General features: G+C 40.3%; 1 protein-coding gene across 2 annotated transcripts in view; it reads left to right on the forward strand.

Annotated features, from left to right (window-relative positions):
* Positions 1-19,094, forward strand: part of CDKL4 (cyclin dependent kinase like 4) — a 42,113-nt gene that overhangs the window by 12,942 nt on the left and 10,077 nt on the right. For both annotated transcript variants that reach the window (XM_036925766.2, XM_036925768.2), the window contains exons 4-6: positions 12,578-12,650; positions 16,567-16,657; positions 17,566-17,763. In XM_036925766.2, the coding sequence (XP_036781661.2) occupies positions 12,578-12,650; positions 16,567-16,657; positions 17,566-17,763 (362 nt within the window). The remainder of the gene's footprint in view (positions 1-12,577; positions 12,651-16,566; positions 16,658-17,565; positions 17,764-19,094) is intronic.

Raw genomic sequence — 19,094 nt, forward strand, 5'->3', positions numbered from 1 at the left:
TACTCTCTCTCTCACAAAGACTATTATGTTTTTTTTGTTTTGCTTTGTTTTTTGGTATCATTAATCTACAATTACATGAAGAACATTATGTTTACTAGGCTGCCCCCTTCACCAAGTCCCCCCCACAAACCCCATTACAGTCACTGTCCATCAGCGTAGTAAGATGCTGTAGAATCACTACTTGTCTTCTCTGTGTTGCACAGCCCTCCCCATTAACCCCCCCCACTACACATGCTAATCGTAATGCCCCCTTTCTTTTTCCCCGCCCTTATCCATCCCTTCCCACCCATCCTCCTCAGTCCCTTTCCCTTTGGTAACTGTTAGTCCATTCTTGGGTTCTGTGATTGTGCTGCTGTTTTGTTCCTTCAGTTTTTCTTTGTTCTTATACTCCACATATGAGTGAAATCATTTGGTACTTGTCTCTCTCCCCCTGGCTTGTTTCCCTGAGCATAATACCCTCTAGCTCCATCCATGCTGTTGCAAATGGTAGGATTTGTTTTCTTCTTATGGCTGAATAATATTCCGTTGTGTATATGTACCACGTCTTCTTTATCCATTCATCTACTGATGGGCACTTAGGTTGCTTCCATATCTTGGCTATTGTAAATAGTGCTGAGATAAACATAGGGGTGCATCTGTCTTTTTCAAACTGGGCTACTGCATTCTTGGGGTAAATTCCTAGAAGTGGAATTCCTGGGTCAAATAGTATTTCTATTTTGAGCTTTTTGAGGAATCTCCATACTGCTTTCCACAATGGTTGAACTAATTTACATGCCCACCAGCAGTGTAAGAGGGTTCCCCTTTCTCCGCAACCTTGCCAACATTTGTTGTTGTTTGTCTTCTGGATGGTGGCGATCCTTACTGGGGTGAGGTGATATCTCATTGTGGATTTAATTTGCATTTCTCTGATGATTAGCGATGTGGAGCACCTTTTCATGTGTCTGTTGGCCATCTGAATTTCTTCTTTGGAGAAGTGTCTATGCAGCTCCTCTGCCCATTTTTTAATTGGATTATTTGCTTTTTGTTTGTTGAGGTGTGTGAGCTCTTTATATATTTTGGATGTCAGCCCTTTATCAGATCTGTCATTTTTGAATATATTCTCCCATACTGTAGGATGCCTTTTTGTTCTATTGATGGTGTCCTTTGCTGTACAGAAGCTTTTCAGCTTGATATAGTCCCACTTGTTCTTTTTTGCTTTTGTTTCCGTTGCCCAGGGAGATATGTTCATGAAGAAGTCGCTCATGTTTATGTCTAAGAGATTTTTGCCTATGTTTTTTTCTAAGAGTTTTATGGTTTCATGACTTACATTCAAGTCTTTGATCCATTTCAAATTTACTTTTGTGTATGGGGTTAGACAATGGTCCACTTTCATTCTCTTACATGTAGCTGTCCAGTTTTGCCAGCACCATCTGTTGAAGAAACTGTCATTTCCCCATTATATGTCCATGGCTCCTTTATCGAATATTAATTGACCATATATGTTTAGGTTAATGTTTGGAGTCTCTATTCTGTTCCACTGGTCTGTAGCTCTGTTCTTGTGCCAGTACCAAATTGTCTTGATTACTGTGGCTTTGCAGTAGAGCTTGAAGATGGGGAGCAAGATCCCCCTCCACTTTATTCTTCCTTTTCAGGATTGCTTTGGCTATTTGGGGTCTTTGGTGGTTCCATATGAATTTTAGAACTATTTGTTGTAGTTCGTTGAAGAATGCTGTTGGTAATTTGATAGGGATTGCATCGAATCTGTATATTGCTTTGGGCAGGATTGCCATTTTGACGATATTAATTCTTCCTAGCCAGGAGCATGGGATGAGTTTCCATTTGTTAGTGTCCTCTTTAATTTCTCTTAAAAGTGTCTTACAGTTTTCAGAGTATAGGTCTTTCACTTCCTTGGTTAGGTTTATTCCGAGGTATTTTATTCTTTTTGATGCTATTGTGAATAGAACTGTTTTCCTGATTTCTCTTTCTGTTAGTTCATTGTTAGTGTATAGGAAAGCCACAGATTTCTGTGTGTTAATTTTGTATCCTGCAACTTTGCTGAATTCCGATATTAGTTCTAGTAGTTTTGGTGTGGAGTCTTTAGGGTCCTCCATGTACAACATCATGTCATCTGCAAATAGTGACAGCCTAACTTCTTCTTTATCAATCTGGATTCCTTGTATTTCTTTGTTTTGTCTCATTGCCATGGCTAGGACCTCCAGTACTATGTTGAATAACAGTGGGGAGAGTGGACATCCCTGTCTTGTTCCCGATCTTAGAGGAAATGCTTTTAGCATTTTTCAGGTTTATCATATATGGCCTTTATCATGTTGAGGAACTTGCCCTCTATACCCACTGTGTGGAGAGTTCTTATCAAAAATGGATGTTGAATTTTGTCAAATGCTTTTTCAGCATCTATGGAGATGATCATGTGGTTTTTGTCCTTCTTTTGGTTTATATGGTGAATGATGTTGATGGATTTTCGAATGTTGTACCATCCTTGCACCCCTGGGATGAACCCCACCTGGTCAAGGTGTATGATCCTTTTGATGTATTTTTGAATTCGGTTTGCTAATATTTTGTTGAGTATTTTTGCATCTATGTTCATCAGGGATATTGGTCTGTAGTTTTCTTTTTTGGTGGGGTCTTTGCCTGGGTTTGGTACTAGGGCAAAGTTGGCTTCATAGAATGAGTTTGGGAGTATCCCCTCCTCTTCTATTTTTTGGAAAACTTTAAGGAGAATGGGTGTTATGTCTTCTCTGTATGTCTGATAAAATTCTGAAGTAAATCCATCTGGCCCAGGGGTTTTGTTCTTGGGTAGTTTTTTTGATTACTGCTTCAATTTCATTGCTGGTAATTGATTTGTTTAGATTTTCTGTTTCTTCCTTGGTTAGTCTTGGAAGGTTGTATTTTTCTAGGAAGTTGTCCATTTCCTCTAGGTTTTCCAGCTTGTTAGAATATAGTTTTTTGTAGTATTCTCTAATAATTTTTTGTATTTCTATGGGGACCTTCATGATTTTTCCTTTCTTGTTTCTGATTCTGTTGATGTGTGTTGATTCTCTTTTTCTCTTAATAAGTCTGGCTAGAAGCTTATCTATTTTGTTTAAAGAACCAGCTCTTGGTTTCATTGATTTTTTTCTATTGTTTTATTCTTCTCAATTTTATTTATTTCTTCTCTGATCTTTATTATGTCCCTCCTTATGCTAACTTTAGGCCTCATTTGTTCTTCTTTTTCCGATTTCGATAATTGTGACGTTAGATTATTCATTTGGGATTGTTCTTCCTTCTTTAAATAGGCCTGGATTGCTATATACTTTCCTCTTAAGACTGCTTTCGCTGCGTCCCACAGATGTTGGAGCTTTGTGTTGTTGTCATTTGTTTTCATGTATTGCTTGACCTCTATTTTAATTTGGTTGTTGATCCATTGATTATTTGGAGCATGTTATTAAGCCTCCATGTGTTTGTGAGCCTTTTTACTTTCTTTGTACAATTTATTTCTAGTTTTATACCTTTTTGGTCTGAAAAGTTGGTTGGTAGGATTTCAATCTTTTGGAATTTACTGAGGTTCTTTTTGTGGCCTAGTATGTGGTCTATTCTGGAGAATGTTCCATGTGCACTTGAGAAGAATGTGTATGCTTTTGCATTTGGATGTAGTGTTCTATAGATGTCTTTTAGGTCCATCTGTTCTAGTGTGCTGTTCAGTGCCTCTGTGTCCTTACTTATTTTCTGTTCTGTGGACCTATCCTTGGAGTGAGTGGTGTGTTGAAGTCTCCCAAAATGAATGCATTGCATTCTATTTCCTCCTTTAATTCTGTTAGTATTTGTTTCACATATGCTGGTGCTCCTGTATTGGGTGCATATATATTTATAATGGTTATATTCTCTTGTTGGACTGATCCCTTTATCATTATGTAATGTTCTTCTTTATCTCTTGTTACTTTCTTTGTTTTGAAGTCTATTTTGTCTGATACTAGTACTGCAACACCTGCTTTTTTCTCCCTGTTGTTTGCATGAAATATCTTTTTCCATCCCTTGACTTTTAGTCTGTGCATGTCTTTGGGTTTGAGGTGAGTCTCTTGTAAGCAGACTCACCTCATTCTATTACTCTGTGTCTTTTGATCGGTGCATTCAGTCCATTTACATTTAGGGTGATTATTGAAAGATATGTACTTATTGCCATTGCAGGCTTTAGGTTCGTGGTTACCCAAGGTTAGCTGCTTTACTATCTTACTGTCTAACTTAACTTGCTTATTGAGCTATTATAAACACTGTCTGGTGATTCTTTATTTCTCTGCCTTCTTATTCCTCCTCCTCCATTCTTCATATATTGGGTGTTTTGTTCTGTGCTCTTTTGTGTTTCCTTTGACTTCTTTTGTGGGTAGTTGATTTTATTTTTTGTCTTTAGTTAGTATTTGGTTGGTCTTCTTTCTTTGCTGTGATTTTATTTTCTCTGGTGACATCTATTTAGCCTTAGGGGTGCTCCCATCTAGAGCAGTCCCTCTAAAATACCCTGTAGAGGTGGCTTGTGGGAGGCAAATTCCCTCAACTTTTGCTTGTCTGGGAATTGTTTAATCCCTCCTTCATATTTAAATGATAATCGTGCTGGATACAGTATCCTTGGTTCAAGGCCCTTCTCTTTCATTGCATTAAATATATCATGCCATTCTCTTCTGGCCTGTAAGGTTTCTGTTGAGAAGTCTGATGATAGCCTGATGGGTTTTCCTTTGTAGGCGACCTTTTTCCTCTCTCTAGCTGCCTTTAATACTCTGTCCTTTTCCTTGATCTTTGCCATTTTAATTATTATGTGTCTTGGTGTTGTCCTCCTTGGGTCCCTTCTGTTGGGAGTTCTGTGTACTGCTGTGGTCTGAGCAACTATTTCCTCCCCCAGTTTGGGGAAGTTTTCAGCAATTATTTCTTCAAAGACACTTTCTATTCCTTTTTCTCTCTCTTCTTCTTCTGGTACCCCTATAATGAGAATATTGTTCCGTTTGGATTGGTCACACAGTTCTCTTAATATTCTTTCATTCCTGGAGATCCTTTTATCTCTCTCTGCGTCAGCTTCTATGTGTTCCTTTTCTCTGATTTCTATTCCATTAACGACCTCTTGCATCTCATCCAGTCTGCTCTTAAGTCCTTCCAGAGGTTGTTTCATTTCTGTAATCTCCCTCTGGACTTCATCCCTTAGCTCTTGCATATTTCTCTGAAGATCCATCAGCATGGTTATGACCTTTATTTTGAATTCTTTTTTCAGGGAGATTGGTTAGGTCTACCTTCCCCGGCCCTCTCTCAGGGGTTGTCTGGACTATTTTGGACTGGACTAAATTCTTCTGCCTTTTCATGGTGATAGAGGTAGCTGTAGGCCAGTAGCGTGTGTGTCAGCTGGGAGAACAAAGTCCTTTCCTGCTTGCTGGTCGCCTTGCCCTTCTCCACTGCCTGTGTCGGTTACCCGCACTCCTTGAGCAGCTTCCGGGTTAATCCCCTGAGCTGCTGTGGGCGGGGTCTCCATCAGAGTAGCACAGAGCCCTGTGTGGAGTGCCAGGCGCGCCGGGTGTGCTCTCCCACAAAAGCAGTGCCCCTGCCTTAGTGGTGTGCGTACAGTGGCCTTTGGGTCTCGCCCGGGCGGCTGTGTGCTCGGCTGAGCGGCTCCTGGGGGCACGGCTGCTCTTGGGCTGCTCCTCTGCCGCCACACCAGCTCCCGTGGGCTGCTCCCGGGCCGCTCGTTCACCGCTGCCACAGGCTCACACGAGCCGCTCCCAGCCCCCTCCAGCACTACCTCCCCCGGCACGCACTGCTGCTCTCCCACTACTGGGCCAGTGTGTCGGGGTCCGCGACGGTTGGGGGAATGACTGGCAGACTGCTTATCGCCATGCGGGGCTTCAGAGCTGCACTGCCACCCTGGGGGTTAGGTCACCTAGAGTTCTCCAGATTCCCATGTGCTGAGGTGCGTGTGTCATGATGACTTAGTCCAGCTGTGAGGTCCCTGTCCCTTTAAGACTTGCAAAAAGCACTCGCTTTTCTTCTGTCTCAGGGGCGCCAGTTGCGGGGACCTGCTCACAGGTTTTGCTTTTCCGTTTCTCTAATATCCAGCACCCTGTGCACTGTGTGTCTGCGTTCTGGGTGCAGATCTCTAGAGCTGGTTGTTTAGCAGTTCTGGGCTTTCACTCCCTCCCCGCTCTGATTCCTTTCTTCCCTCTGGGGTCTGGGGTAGGGAGGTGTTCAGGTCCCACTGGGCCACAGCTTATATCTTACCCCCCTTCGTGTGATGCTGAGTTCTCGCAGATGTAGATGTAGCCTGGCTGTTGTACTGTATCTACTGGTGTCTCTTTTAGGAATAGTTGCATTTGTTGTATTTTCAAAAATATACATGTTTTTAGGAGGAGATTTCTGCTGAACTACTCACGCCACCATCTTGGCTTCTCCTATTAAGTTTTTTGAGTGGAGAATTCATATCTAATTCATCTTACTGGGCTGCTCCTCTGCCAGTAATTCATCTTACTGTCTTCCTCAGTGCACAGCATTCTTTAATTCATTCACTTCAGAAAAATGTTATTAAATACTTGAACTGATGTAGAAGATACAAAGATAGAGTGACACAGTCCTGCCCTCAAGAAGCTTGCAATGTAATGGAGATATTCAAAGTAGCAATTCAAATGGCAGTGTTGGTTGGGTTAATATTGGTGCAGAGGCTACAGGAGAGAAGCAGCTCCAACTTGGTCCTGGGAAATCAGGAAGTTTCTGCAGAGAAGGAAGCATTTGGTCTTAGACTTTAAAAAGGGAGGAGTTGGCCAGATTGACAATGTCAGAGAAATGCACAGATGGCAAGAGAGAGCGATGCACATTCAGGCAACCCTTTTGTTCAGTATATATTTAGCCACTGCAAGGATTTCTGAACTATTCTACTTTCCACTCTTTACATTTTACAGGAGTATTTAGCAGTGCTGGTGTATACGAGTGCTTTTGGTCAGCCCTGAAACTTGTATATACATAGGGGAATACAAATGGGAACAAGGCAGAATATGCCACTTTTTTAATGAAATGTTGGGTATTCCAGGTAACAATGATGAAAAACATTCATCTATTTGCACTCCCTTCCTAAAACCTGCTTACATAACAGCCAAAAGAGTATAAACCCAGTGATTAGCAAACAGAGGAAAACAACCAGACATCATCATACCAGGCCTATTTGACCATTGCTTATGAAGATAAATCCCCAGTTGGGAGAAATAAGTGGTAGGCAGATATGAGATGATCCATGTGGTGGATGATGGGATGAGCTGTGGGATGGTGAGATGATCCAGAGACCTGACGACTGAGTTATATCACAAAGAAGAGCTGATTTAACACCAAAATAAGATGGTGAGAGTCCTGCTTCCCCTGCCGGACCAAAGCCTCAGGTGTCCTCTACTTTCTGGATTGAGAAACAAGCATTTGTTAGATCAAGAGCTGCTCACTAAGCACTGAGACTGTGTTGGATTTACTTTAGTAAAGAAACTACATGTATATAAAGCAACTGCAAGTGGCCTCATCTGATTAAACTTAATCTCTTCCCCTTCTCTAAGATCCATCTCTGTTCCACAATAGGTGCAACAGGTAAGTTAATTGGTAAAGTGATAGGAATCATCATCCTAACAACAGGAGGGATTTCTGTTCACTGAAATTGTACCATACATAATAGAATAATCCTGCCTTCAAGAAGCTTAAAATCTAATGGAGAATCAGCTACACAAAGGAACAATTATAGACTATTGTAGTTTATAAAACTACTACAAGGGTTTATAAAACTATATCCACTCTGGCTGGTAACAGCAAATCATGTACATATATAAAACAGGCTTCAATTTTTTTTTTTTTAATTTTGGCTTTACTGAGATATAAATGACAAGGCCTGAATTTCTTTCTCAGCTAACTGATCATAGAAAATTTCATGTAAGACTGTGTGTGAGTTAGTAAAGGGATGGCAGTGAATCATGAATATTGAGAAATATATTAAAGCCCTAAGCCTGTCCTTTATTTAAATTTCTTGTAACATTATAAAAGACTGCCATACTTTTATTTTTTATGTTTCCTGTATTGTCCTATCACATTCAGCCCACCAAAGCCTGGCCTTGAAAAGTCACTTTATTCCGGATGACCACAAGTGATGATTTAAAAATTATTTCATCACTTGGTACCCATCTAACAGTCTTCCAGTCACCAATGGTAATTAGGTTACCCTGCCTTCAGCCCCAATTAAATCAGATTGCCAACCCTAGATCCCCAAGGCCTTGAGTTTGTTTCCCACTTCCACTTCTGGTATCATATTCTGAACTGGTCAGGATTCAACAACAGAATTCACTCTAGCTAGTTTAAGCAAAAAGGCATATATTACAGGGTGTTCGTTTACAACCTTTCTAAGAGTGCCAGAAAAACAGCCTTAGTTGAGTACCTATTAGATACCAGGTCCTGTTTCAGGCCCTAAGAAACAATAATGGACTAGGTAAAGTCCTTGCAGAGCTGCAAGTCTTTGAATCAAAACAGAGCACACTGAAGAGTTAGAGAATTCCCAGAGAGGAGAGTAGAAGGAAGAAGAAACAAAGATTTGGAGGTATAAACAAGCCTGGCATGTTAGGGAATAGCAGAAACTAATGGGGCTGGAGTGGCATGTCTCTGGGAATGTGGTAGGAGATAAAGGTGGGGAGATTAATAGGATGAAATTTAAGAGGCTGGAAGGCCATAGTAAAGGTTGGATTTTATTCTAGGATAGCTGGTTTTACTGAGAAGGACTCAGTTCATCTTGAGTACTGATAATAAAATCAAGTTTTCCATATCAAGTTATATACATACTATAGTGGGTTCTGATGTCAGCATCAGGAATTCTCTGAGGGACTAAGAGAGTGGTCCTTATTAACTCATTCAGTCTTGAACTAGGATGTCTAGGCTTTGCTCTCAGGCCTTCATTATTATTTTAAGTATTTGTTTTTGCACTCACCCAAGAATGATATGTGAACATTGAGTATTAGTTGATTTCTGTGGGTTTTATTTTACTCCAAAATGCTATGAAAAATGCTGCCTCTGGCCAAATAATGTTGCAAAGCTCTCTTTCTGAAGGAGCACTGTGTGAATCTATATTCTCTTTGATAAATACCTTCTCTTTAGAAAAGCAGTGGTATTTATTTGTAGTCATGATTTTGTCTACATGTTGTGTTGCCTATCATGCAGTCTGCCTTCCAGGAATCTGAGCCAACTAAGGACTCTGTTTTGAGCAGAGCCATGGCACTCCCTGTGAGATGCCATTAAACATCTCTCTTCCACAGCAAGAGCTCAGGACTGAGGACGTTATTTCATGCCTGATTCCATGTATTAACACTAGAAACCAGGGTTCTGCCAGTTTCTGAACCCTCACCCCTACCTTGTTTGCCAATTCCAGTACTTGATCCACTGTACCTGTGGTCCTTAGATCTCGCCCAGCATTGCATTTTTCCATGAGTAGGGCTATGTTACTCTTGCCAGTCCCTCCCCAAGAACTGAAATCCATTTCCTCTCCCTCCACCACTACCACCCTGATCTAAATCACCAAATCTCACTTGGATCATTAAATTAGCCTCCTGATTCATGTTCCTATGTCCACTTTGCCCCTAGAAATTCATTCTCCATATTATGTCACTTGCCTTCTTAAGTCCCTTTATGACTTCCATTTACACGTAAAGTAAAATCCAAATTCCTTACCCAGATTTACAGGGCCCTTCATCATTTGGCCCCTGCCAACCTCACCAACTTCACCCACACTTTAGGCCCTCCAGCCTCCCCAGTGTTTTTCCCACAGGCCCAGTTCTCTCACCTCAGGGCCTCTTCCTGTTCTTTTGGAGCCCTTTTTGTCCTTGTACGGGTCTCAGTCCCATCTAATGGCCTCATCTGACCTCAGACTCATCTCCTGAACCTATATGGATGTTAAAACCCTGACTCCTAGGAGATGGACTTCTCAATAAACTTGTGGGGTGTTGTTACATTTTACACGAGAGAAAACTGAAGGCACAAATGACTTGCCCAATGTCATTAAGCCAGGAAGCAGCACAGCTCGGGTTTGGACTCTGCCTCATAGTGCTCAGAATGGCTACACTATTCTTTCTGCCTCTTATAAAAAACATTTAAACAGTGTTGTCTCAGGCATGGCTCTAGGCAAAAGGGGGAGAATATTGAATAAACTTATATCAGAATTCAGTGGTGGGAAATTGAAACTGCTCTAGACATCTCAAGTGGAAAGGGGTTTCATACTGAGAATCAGGTGCCTTGACAATGTGAGTAATTAGAAGAGCTGGAGTCCAAAGCCCGCCACCAGGCCACTGGTACCAAGGGTATGCCACCGTGATTGTGATCTGAGATCAGGACACTACTCTGAGAAAAACAGTTCCATGTGCTTGTTGGTGTTTCTCGGCATATGCCCCAACCTCACATGGAATGTAGCCAGTGTGGTAACCTGAGTCACACACAGGCCATCCTGCTGTTTTGTAAGACATCTTACATGATACAAAAAACGTCTGCATGATGATTTTTTTAAAAATAATCTAAATATATTATTTAAATGTCCAAATGTGATAAAATATTAAAACAGAGTGAAGAATGTGTTTGGAATATTAGATAATTTAAAATTTTTTAATTAAAAAAAAACCCTAAAAGTAGGCATTTATAAAAGAAATCGTGTGTTTCAGATTTTGGTAATATGCAAACAGCAACCGCATCTCCATTAATAGGACTGGAAAACAACACACTGAGGAAAATATTTGCAGCAAATATGCAGACTCTGATATACATTAAATCACCATAAACCAACTTTTAAAATAGTGAACAGACCAGTCAAAAAAATAATAGGGACCACAAATAGGAAATACACAAAAGAAGAAATGTAGTATCCAATAATCATGTAAACTTCTTAATTAGAAAAGATTAATTGCTAATGATTAATGAAATGCAAATAAAAACCAAAAAGAGATATCTTTTTATTTTAATCACAGATTGGCAGAGAAAACATGGTAAAACTGAATGTTGCAAGACATGGAGGAGATAGGGACTGTAATGCATAGATGTTTGGTGGGAGTGTAAATGGATGTAACTTTCCTTTGGGTAATTTGTAACTATGAAAGTGTTGTCATGAGACAGTGATATGAGGAATGGAAAGACATCGACAGAAAAGGTAAAGAGAATGTAATTGGTATAATTTACAGAGATGGTTACACAAAGCAGACTATGCCCAGAGAAAATATAAATTACACAGATCCCCAGTTCCCCAGGGGCAAATACTTTCCAATGTTTTCCACAAAGAGTGAGGATTCTGCAGGGACAAGAAGCTCCCAGCCTCCCATTCTCCTGGGACTTTCATTCTCACTGGCCTCTCCTGGCTGTGTACCTGCCCATTTACCAGGATAAGTCACTGTTACAACACAGCTTGCTTGAGTGTTTACACCAACATGAAATGGATAAATTGAAGGTCAGATTTCAAGGATGCTTTTTCCTGCAAAACCAGGTCACCAGGTCATGAAGTTCAAACTTACAGGATCAAAATGTAACATATGGCTATCATTGATTCCAGAAATCTCACTTCTAGAACTTAGAAAGATAATCACACAACTACAATAGGATGACTGATTACAGATATTCATCAAAAGGTTGTTTCTAGTAATAGAAATTTAAAAATGGGTCAACCTAATTGCTCATCGATGGGACTAAGTAAATAAATTATGACATAACATATCCATACAATGAGACCCTCTATAGTCACTAAAATACACTTGGCCCTTGAACAAAACAGGTTAGAACTACATGGGTCTGGTTATATGCAGATTTTTCTCAATAAATATGTTTTGGATATTTTCATCAATTTGAAAAAATTTTTTTCTCTAGCTTTATTGTAAAAATACAGTATATAATACATACAACATACAAAATATGTTTTAATCCTCTGTTTATGTCATCAGTAAGGTTAGTAGTAGTCAAGTTTGGAAGAGTCAGAAGTTATATGGGGATTTTTGGCGGGACAGGGAGGGGGCAGTGGGTACCCCACTTTGTACAAGGGTCAACTCTATACGTAAACATATTAACATCTATTCCTCTCTGCAAAAAATGTTTCCCAAAGAGGCAGGAGAAGTTGCAGAAGATGAAATGAGTGACAGGGCAGGTAGGACGGAGAGTTCTCATGAATATACTTTCATACTTTCTGAATTTTGAACCATATGAATACATGTCTTTAAAGTTAAAGTTAAAAAGTCAATTCAGAGAGAGAGAGGGGAGAGAAACAGAGATACCTACAGGGACAGTCACAGTAAATGACAGTTATTTGTGGGGAGCAAGATTTGAGTCAACACTTTATTCCTTTTCTATATTCAGATTTTTGTGTAAGCACGTATCATTTTGACAAATCTGAAATTTTAAAATTACAAAAGAAAATTATGTAACTATAATAAAAAGTAGTGAAGCAAATTTTCATTGAAAATCCTTCTTAAAAAATATGCCCAAGGTACCCTTTGCACTGTGATCATTGGCCACGACAAGCCCTACCCATCCCACTTCTGTTTCCAGCCACTGCCCCTGGAGCCTCGGTGTTTTCACTGCCTGTTATTTTCTTCCCCAGAGTGGCCGATGGAGTGATCAAAAGTGTATTATGGCAAACGCTTCAAGCTCTTAATTTCTGTCATAAACATAATGTAAGTAACATTTCCTGTTGTATTTGTTAGTTTCTTGTTGATGACTCTTCTGACTAGCTCAGGAGTCTGTTTGAAGAGCTGCAAATGGAGGGGAAGGGAGAACAGGGAGAGCAAGACAGAAGGCACCAACTATGAGGAAAAGCAATCCTGGCCCTCCTCTAATTTCTGTAAGAATCAAACCACTAAGACCTTATAAATTAAAAGTGTATATAAACTTAATGCCTCCTTTTGCTACAGTACTAATGAGTCCTACGGTTATTTTTAAGTGGGGTTAAAATAAATATTCAGGGTATCAATAGTGTAATCCACCATGGCATTTGGTTTTATTTTGGTTTTATGTCTCTTAAGTTTTTTATTCTCTAACAGACCCCGTTCCCCTATTTTTTTTTTAATTTTAAATATTTTTTAGATGCATAGTTCTCTAACAAGCATGCACCAAAATCCACTGGAAGTCTTAAGACAGTTTGCTCTGGTCCACCCCAGAGTTCCTGAACCCATGGGTCTGGGATAGGGCCTCAGGAATTTGCATTTCTAACATTCTCCCAGTTGAGACTGAAGCTGTTGTATTGAATTTCAGTAATTAGGAGAAGCTCCTAGTTTTAAGAAAGTCAGTGAGGTTTTTGTTAGGATAAATGAGAAGCTTTTATTTTCTATTAATAAAATAGAAAGTGGAGGTGTTTCACGAGATACACAAACCTGTTTTTCACAATACAAATTGTACTTTCAAATACTGAAGGTGATGTTGAATTAAAACCACATCTCTGTTGCTTTTCACCATGCTGTGAGAGGTATTAAAGTTCACCCAAGGTTGCTGCAGGAGTTTTATGTAGTTAAGGTGATCTTTTAAAAATTCTATTTACCATAAGTGTACTTCATCCCAAATAATCAGACACTTTCCTGTGTACTAGATTATAAACTTGAATGCAATGTCCATGGCTGATTTCTCTTTGTGCACCTTCAAAGCCCAGCATGGATCTTTCGATATAAAAAGCGTTCAAAAAATAATTTATTGAATCACTGGATGAATGAATGAGTCAGTCAACCTACTTGATTGTAATTTATTAATTTCAGCGGACCCAAACATTATTTGTAGCTCAATGTAACTACTATCATTTTTCTGCTTGGAACAACACAATCTATATCATTCTGTATCTTAACTTTAAAATATTGAAAAACCTCCAATTGATAATCTATGACCTCTATTAAAAATGGATAATTTTTCAGACAAACTTGTGGGGTCCCTCCTCCAACATGGAAATTACTTGTGAACTCTCATTATCTCATTTTCTTACTATATGGCAAGACTTTGTTTATCTATCTTTTTATTTTATCTATTGAATAGAATGCATGTAAAGGAAAAAGCATTACATCTAAAACCTTTATACTCTCGTTATTTTTAAAGGAACCCTCATGATACTCTCAAAGAATAGAGAAGGTAATCTGACCCAATAGTATCACTGAAGATTCACAGCTCTCAACCTGTGGGACCAGGGCTACTTGATTATCTTCAGGATGACTATCCTAACCAAGACAAGGAAGGCTAAAGTAATAGGGGATTAACGCTTCACTATTCACAGTGTGGTTCACAGAGATCACTTGAGAGCTCATTAGAAATGCAGAATCTCAGGCCCATTCCAGATCTACTGAACGAGAATCTGCATTTTAACAAGATCTCCAGGTGATCCATGTGCATGTTAAATTTTGAAAAACACTAGATTTAAGAAAATACCTACTCATTTTATTCTTTCTTCAAAATATTGCCAGAAATATTGCTACAAAATATTGCTAGAATGAGGTACTTCAAGTGACCCATTTAGCATCATTATGAACTCATGGATTTTTATATACTTGATGTATTGATTAGACAAAAAGAACTTCATCTCAAAATGCCAAAACTACAGTGACTTCCAAGGTAAGACAGTGTCAGGCTGCAACATCCATCATCATCTCATTGATGATAATGTTCTGGTTGTCAAGAAGGGGGTCTCTTTCCTCTTTCCTTGCTGTGTGAGTATCCATTCCTGAAGCTCAAAAAGAACAACCTTCTAAGATAATAGAACACTACTTTTTAATCAGGCTAGATAAGAAGGGATTTCTGGTGTGGAAGTTTCTGGAGATGACCCTTAAAGTTGAGGGTCAGCTTTAAAATCCCATGGATACCTCTTCTTGCTGGCTTGTGGGCCACTGAAAATGAGGTTGTACATCATCCACTATGACCTAACTTGAGTAATGTTTCCTAACAGTCGTGTATGAAAACCAAGTTTATTAAAATTCTTCTGTTAAACACTGACTTGCAAGTTTCTAGTTCTTTGGTAGAAAATAAGCTGATTGCAAGAGGCCCTGCAAAAACTGCACTCACAGGACTCTGCCGCAGAGAAAGTGAATGCTGTGTGACCAAGTGTCTTCCATCCTCCATGCTGTTCCTTACTGTTCCAGTAATTTTTACTCTTTTTCCTTCTTCAATATCCTATCCCACTTTATTAGTAGCTTCTCTTACCTTGTACCTACACCAATAATTTTTCTGTTTCTTTGGGACATATCAGTACTTCATTTGCCTTTTTATTTCTTGGTTGGGAAATAAGTTGCCATAAATTTCACATCATTTGCTTAGATCCAATATTTAAATAGGCCAATAGACAATATCAATGTAAGCCCATTTACCTGGTAGTGCCACAGATAGTCTAGGAATTTTAGATTTGATGCAAACTCAAATATTTGAGGAACATAACCTGTCCTTAGTCACCAACTGTCATGAGTATGACTCAGAGTGTTAATCCAAGTTTTATAATAGAGTTGCCTAAAAGGTATGATACCAGAACGACGGTGGCCACCTGCAGTCAGGGACCTCTGTGAGAAGGAAATGATGCACATTGGAAAGTGCAGAGCTCTAGGTGAGCGCTGAGCTGTGGAAGATCAACATCGGTTTTATCTGGCTGTTTGGAGGGAGAATAAATTGGAAAGATAGGCTCTGAAGAATAGGGACTGAGTTGTTTTTTTCCCTGGGGCCTCCCAGGCATAGAACAGCATCTTTGGAAGGAGCTGAGCGGGGCTCCCGCGGTCCCCCTCCGTCCGCGCCCCCAGCGTAGCCCTCTCCCGTCCCGCAAGGAGCGCCTGTGGTTCGGGTCATCAGGATGCAGCGCTCCTTGAGGCGTCTGCACACGCAAGAACAATGGGAGCTTCTCTGAGGTGACCCCGCCTCCCGGCGTGTCCTGCCCTCGCGGGAGGCACCGCAGCAGCCTGTGCGGTCACCTCGCAAGAGAGCTGCTAGTCGCTCCAGGCTCGCGTAGTGTTGAGGAAATCACAGTGACACTCACCCCGGATGCCAGATGCTTTGGTATCTCTTGATATACGTGACCACACATCCCAGCCTGCTCAGGCCAGTGGTGGGTTGGCTGTTGTCCCGGAGTAATTATGAATAGAGCTCCCTTCCACTCATCCCAGTTTGGATGATAAATAATTCACTAATTATAAGTGAATTTTGTTTTCTGTTATTACCCAAATGTGTTTCCAGTTTCCCACAGGGCAGTACTTATTCAGCCTGAATGGGGGTTCTTAGGGGGCAGCAGTACATTGAGTCTGATCTCATCTAGGGTTTTACCCCTTACAGTTTAAGTAGAGCCAGTAAAAAGTGAGGGAAATCATTGTGTGATACGCCCTTCTCAAGGAAAAAAAATCAGACACAGATTTTATATGAAACAATCCTAATTTTAATTGCTTTGCTAATACAACGATATTTTGATTTCTTTTGGCACGATAAGATTTACAAGTGAAAATTTTACAATTTAAGTTGTTTTAGAAAAATGAAAACCATATTTTTCTCTTACAGGCTGTGTTTATTGTTAAAATTAATAGTTAATTGTCTATTATGCTTTGTCATTTTGATGGCTCTGAGAAGTAATCCAATATTATTTTACAGTGTATTCACAGAGACGTAAAACCTGAAAATATTCTGATAACTAAGCAAGGAATAATCAAGATCTGTGACTTCGGGTTTGCACGAATTCTGAGTAAGTAGCAATTTTTTACTAATTTATCCAATTGAGATGATTATGAGGTGATATAGTTTAAGTTCTTAGATATTGAAAGCATGGTAAATGTTATCTTGTTTTACTTAAAAAGGAAGATTTCACTTTAAGCATTTAGTCAGTACATTCGTTTGTACTTCACCTCCACTCCACTCAACTAGAATTTACTGGATGTCATATGTATGTGCTTTGCCCTTTAAGAGAGGAAACAAATTATGAAATGCATTTCTGCTCCTCATGCACTTATAATCTGAAGTAAAAGAAACAAAACAATAATACAAGATTGTTGGCAATAAAGTACCAAAGCAAAGGTGCAGATGGTTCCCTGGAGGGAGATACTAATGTGGGCTAGAGTGGTTGGGAAAACTCACAGAGCTGGTAAGACTAGAAGAGTTCTAAACTGAAAATTAGAGAGATTCAGAGACAGTGCTAAGACAAAGGAAATTCTCCCAGACACGGAAGAACCAAAGGGAAAGGGGGACACATATTTCTTCTTGAATCTAGAACCGTGTAGCAGGCAAAAACATGTATTAGCAAAGTACATGTTGCAGGTAGGTGTGTACATAATCAGTGTCCTGACAGGACCCAGACACAAGTGAACTTGACAATGTATTTGGAAGCGGATTTAGACTTGAAGTTAGACTACAGAAATTTCATGCCTGCCTCCTCTCTGTTTTGGATTATAGAGATGTTAACTAGCTAAGGTCCCTTTGGAAGTTGAATTTACTATCTGAGTGCACAGTGTGATTGCTTGCCCTATCCATGCCTCACTGCTTTACCTGTTAAGAGTTTCATGGCCTCTGAGAGTTCTCGAATGCCTCACCTGCTCTTGGGAGTAGCTCATGCGTTGTGAGAATGTGACCCACCTGATCTGATTGATGTGTCTGCAGTTCCAGGAGATGCCTACACTGATTATGTGGCTACGAGATGGTACCGAGCTCCTGAACTTCTTGTGGGAGACACTCAGTATGGTTCATCCATAGATGTATGGGCTACTGGTTGCGTTTTTGCAGAGCTTCTGACAGGCCAGCCACTCTGGCCTGGAAAATCAGATGTGGACCAACTTTTTCTGATAATCAGAACACTAGGTATGAGCTGCATTTTTTGGCTTACAGAGTTGCTGAATTGGTGTAGTAATAGTATGTCACTGTAATAACAAGAGCTTTCTTGCTTCTCTAAAGTGCTACTCAGGATGGTTGTTCTGGGTTGTAGCCAAAGCCCAACCATTCTCTCCGAATGTAGAGAACTCCTCTCAGAGAGAAGTCTTCAGAGGCCTTTCTAAGTCAAGGCAATTAGCCACGGAATAAGCTACCCTTTACTTTCCATTTCAGGCTAAGATGGGGATAAGGATATGAGTCAGCTGCATGGAGCTTGCTCTAAGAGCTATTTGCTCAAATGCAATTTCTGTCCACTGTAAAAGCGGGGGTGGGTGGGACGGGGGTTGTACTCTAGAGCACTGATCAGCGAACTCTTTCTGGAAAGGGCCTGAGGGTAACTATTTTAGATTTTATGGGCTATACAGTCTCTGTTACAAATCGTCGACTCAGCTGCTCTGTAGAGTACTTAAGAATTTACAAATTACTTTCACACAAGTCATCTCTTTCAGTCTTCTAAGAAAAAAATTAAGGACATTGTAATATTTTAAATTATGCCTTTAACACCAATGAGGAAACTGAAGCTCGGGGAGCTTCCGTGGTGGGCCTAAAGTCATAAACCAGGTCAGTGCAGAACAGGAGTCGGGTGTCTCCCAAGGGGTGTCTGTCATGAGCTCTCGCCATGTGTCAGTATCCTCAGCAGCTGTTTACTTCCACCTGGTTGGAAGAGAACTTAACTTAAAAGGTTAGCTCCAGCTTGATGCCAGCAGCATACATGCAAAGAAAGTGGTACATCTACACAGGATGGGAATTTATTAATTCCTTCCCATAGGCTCTCCTGGAGGCATGGCTGCTGGGCAAGGGAACTATTCCTGTCCAGCCGGATGCAGTTCCCTGTGTGGTTCCCACACATTCCTCTGGAGAAGTGTGGGGTAGAGTATCACTACAGGCCAAACCTTAAGTGTGTATTGTTTGCTGATTTCCTAAAAGGACCGTGGAAACTTACATTAGGCAGATGTTAGACCTGAGTTTGAATCCTGGGACTGTCACTTAATGACCATGTGACTTTAAGCAAGTTATTAAGCCTCTGAGCTTCATTTTCCTCATTGGTACAGTGGAAATTAAAAATAGCATCCTACTGAGATTGTTAAGAGATCACGTGTGCAAAGTCGTCAGCGCCATTTTCTTACCTCCTCTTTCAGTAGAGGCTGAGTGGCAGGCCAAGCCACACGCAGCAAAGAGAGTTGCATGAGAAGAGTGACCTTATTTTTTTCCAGTGACCCATTCCACCCAAATCTGAAGGGAATGATCAAGCTCAGTGTTTC

This window comes from Manis pentadactyla, chromosome 2, assembly GCF_030020395.1.
Source record: "Manis pentadactyla isolate mManPen7 chromosome 2, mManPen7.hap1, whole genome shotgun sequence".
Lineage (NCBI taxonomy): Eukaryota > Metazoa > Chordata > Mammalia > Pholidota > Manidae > Manis > Manis pentadactyla.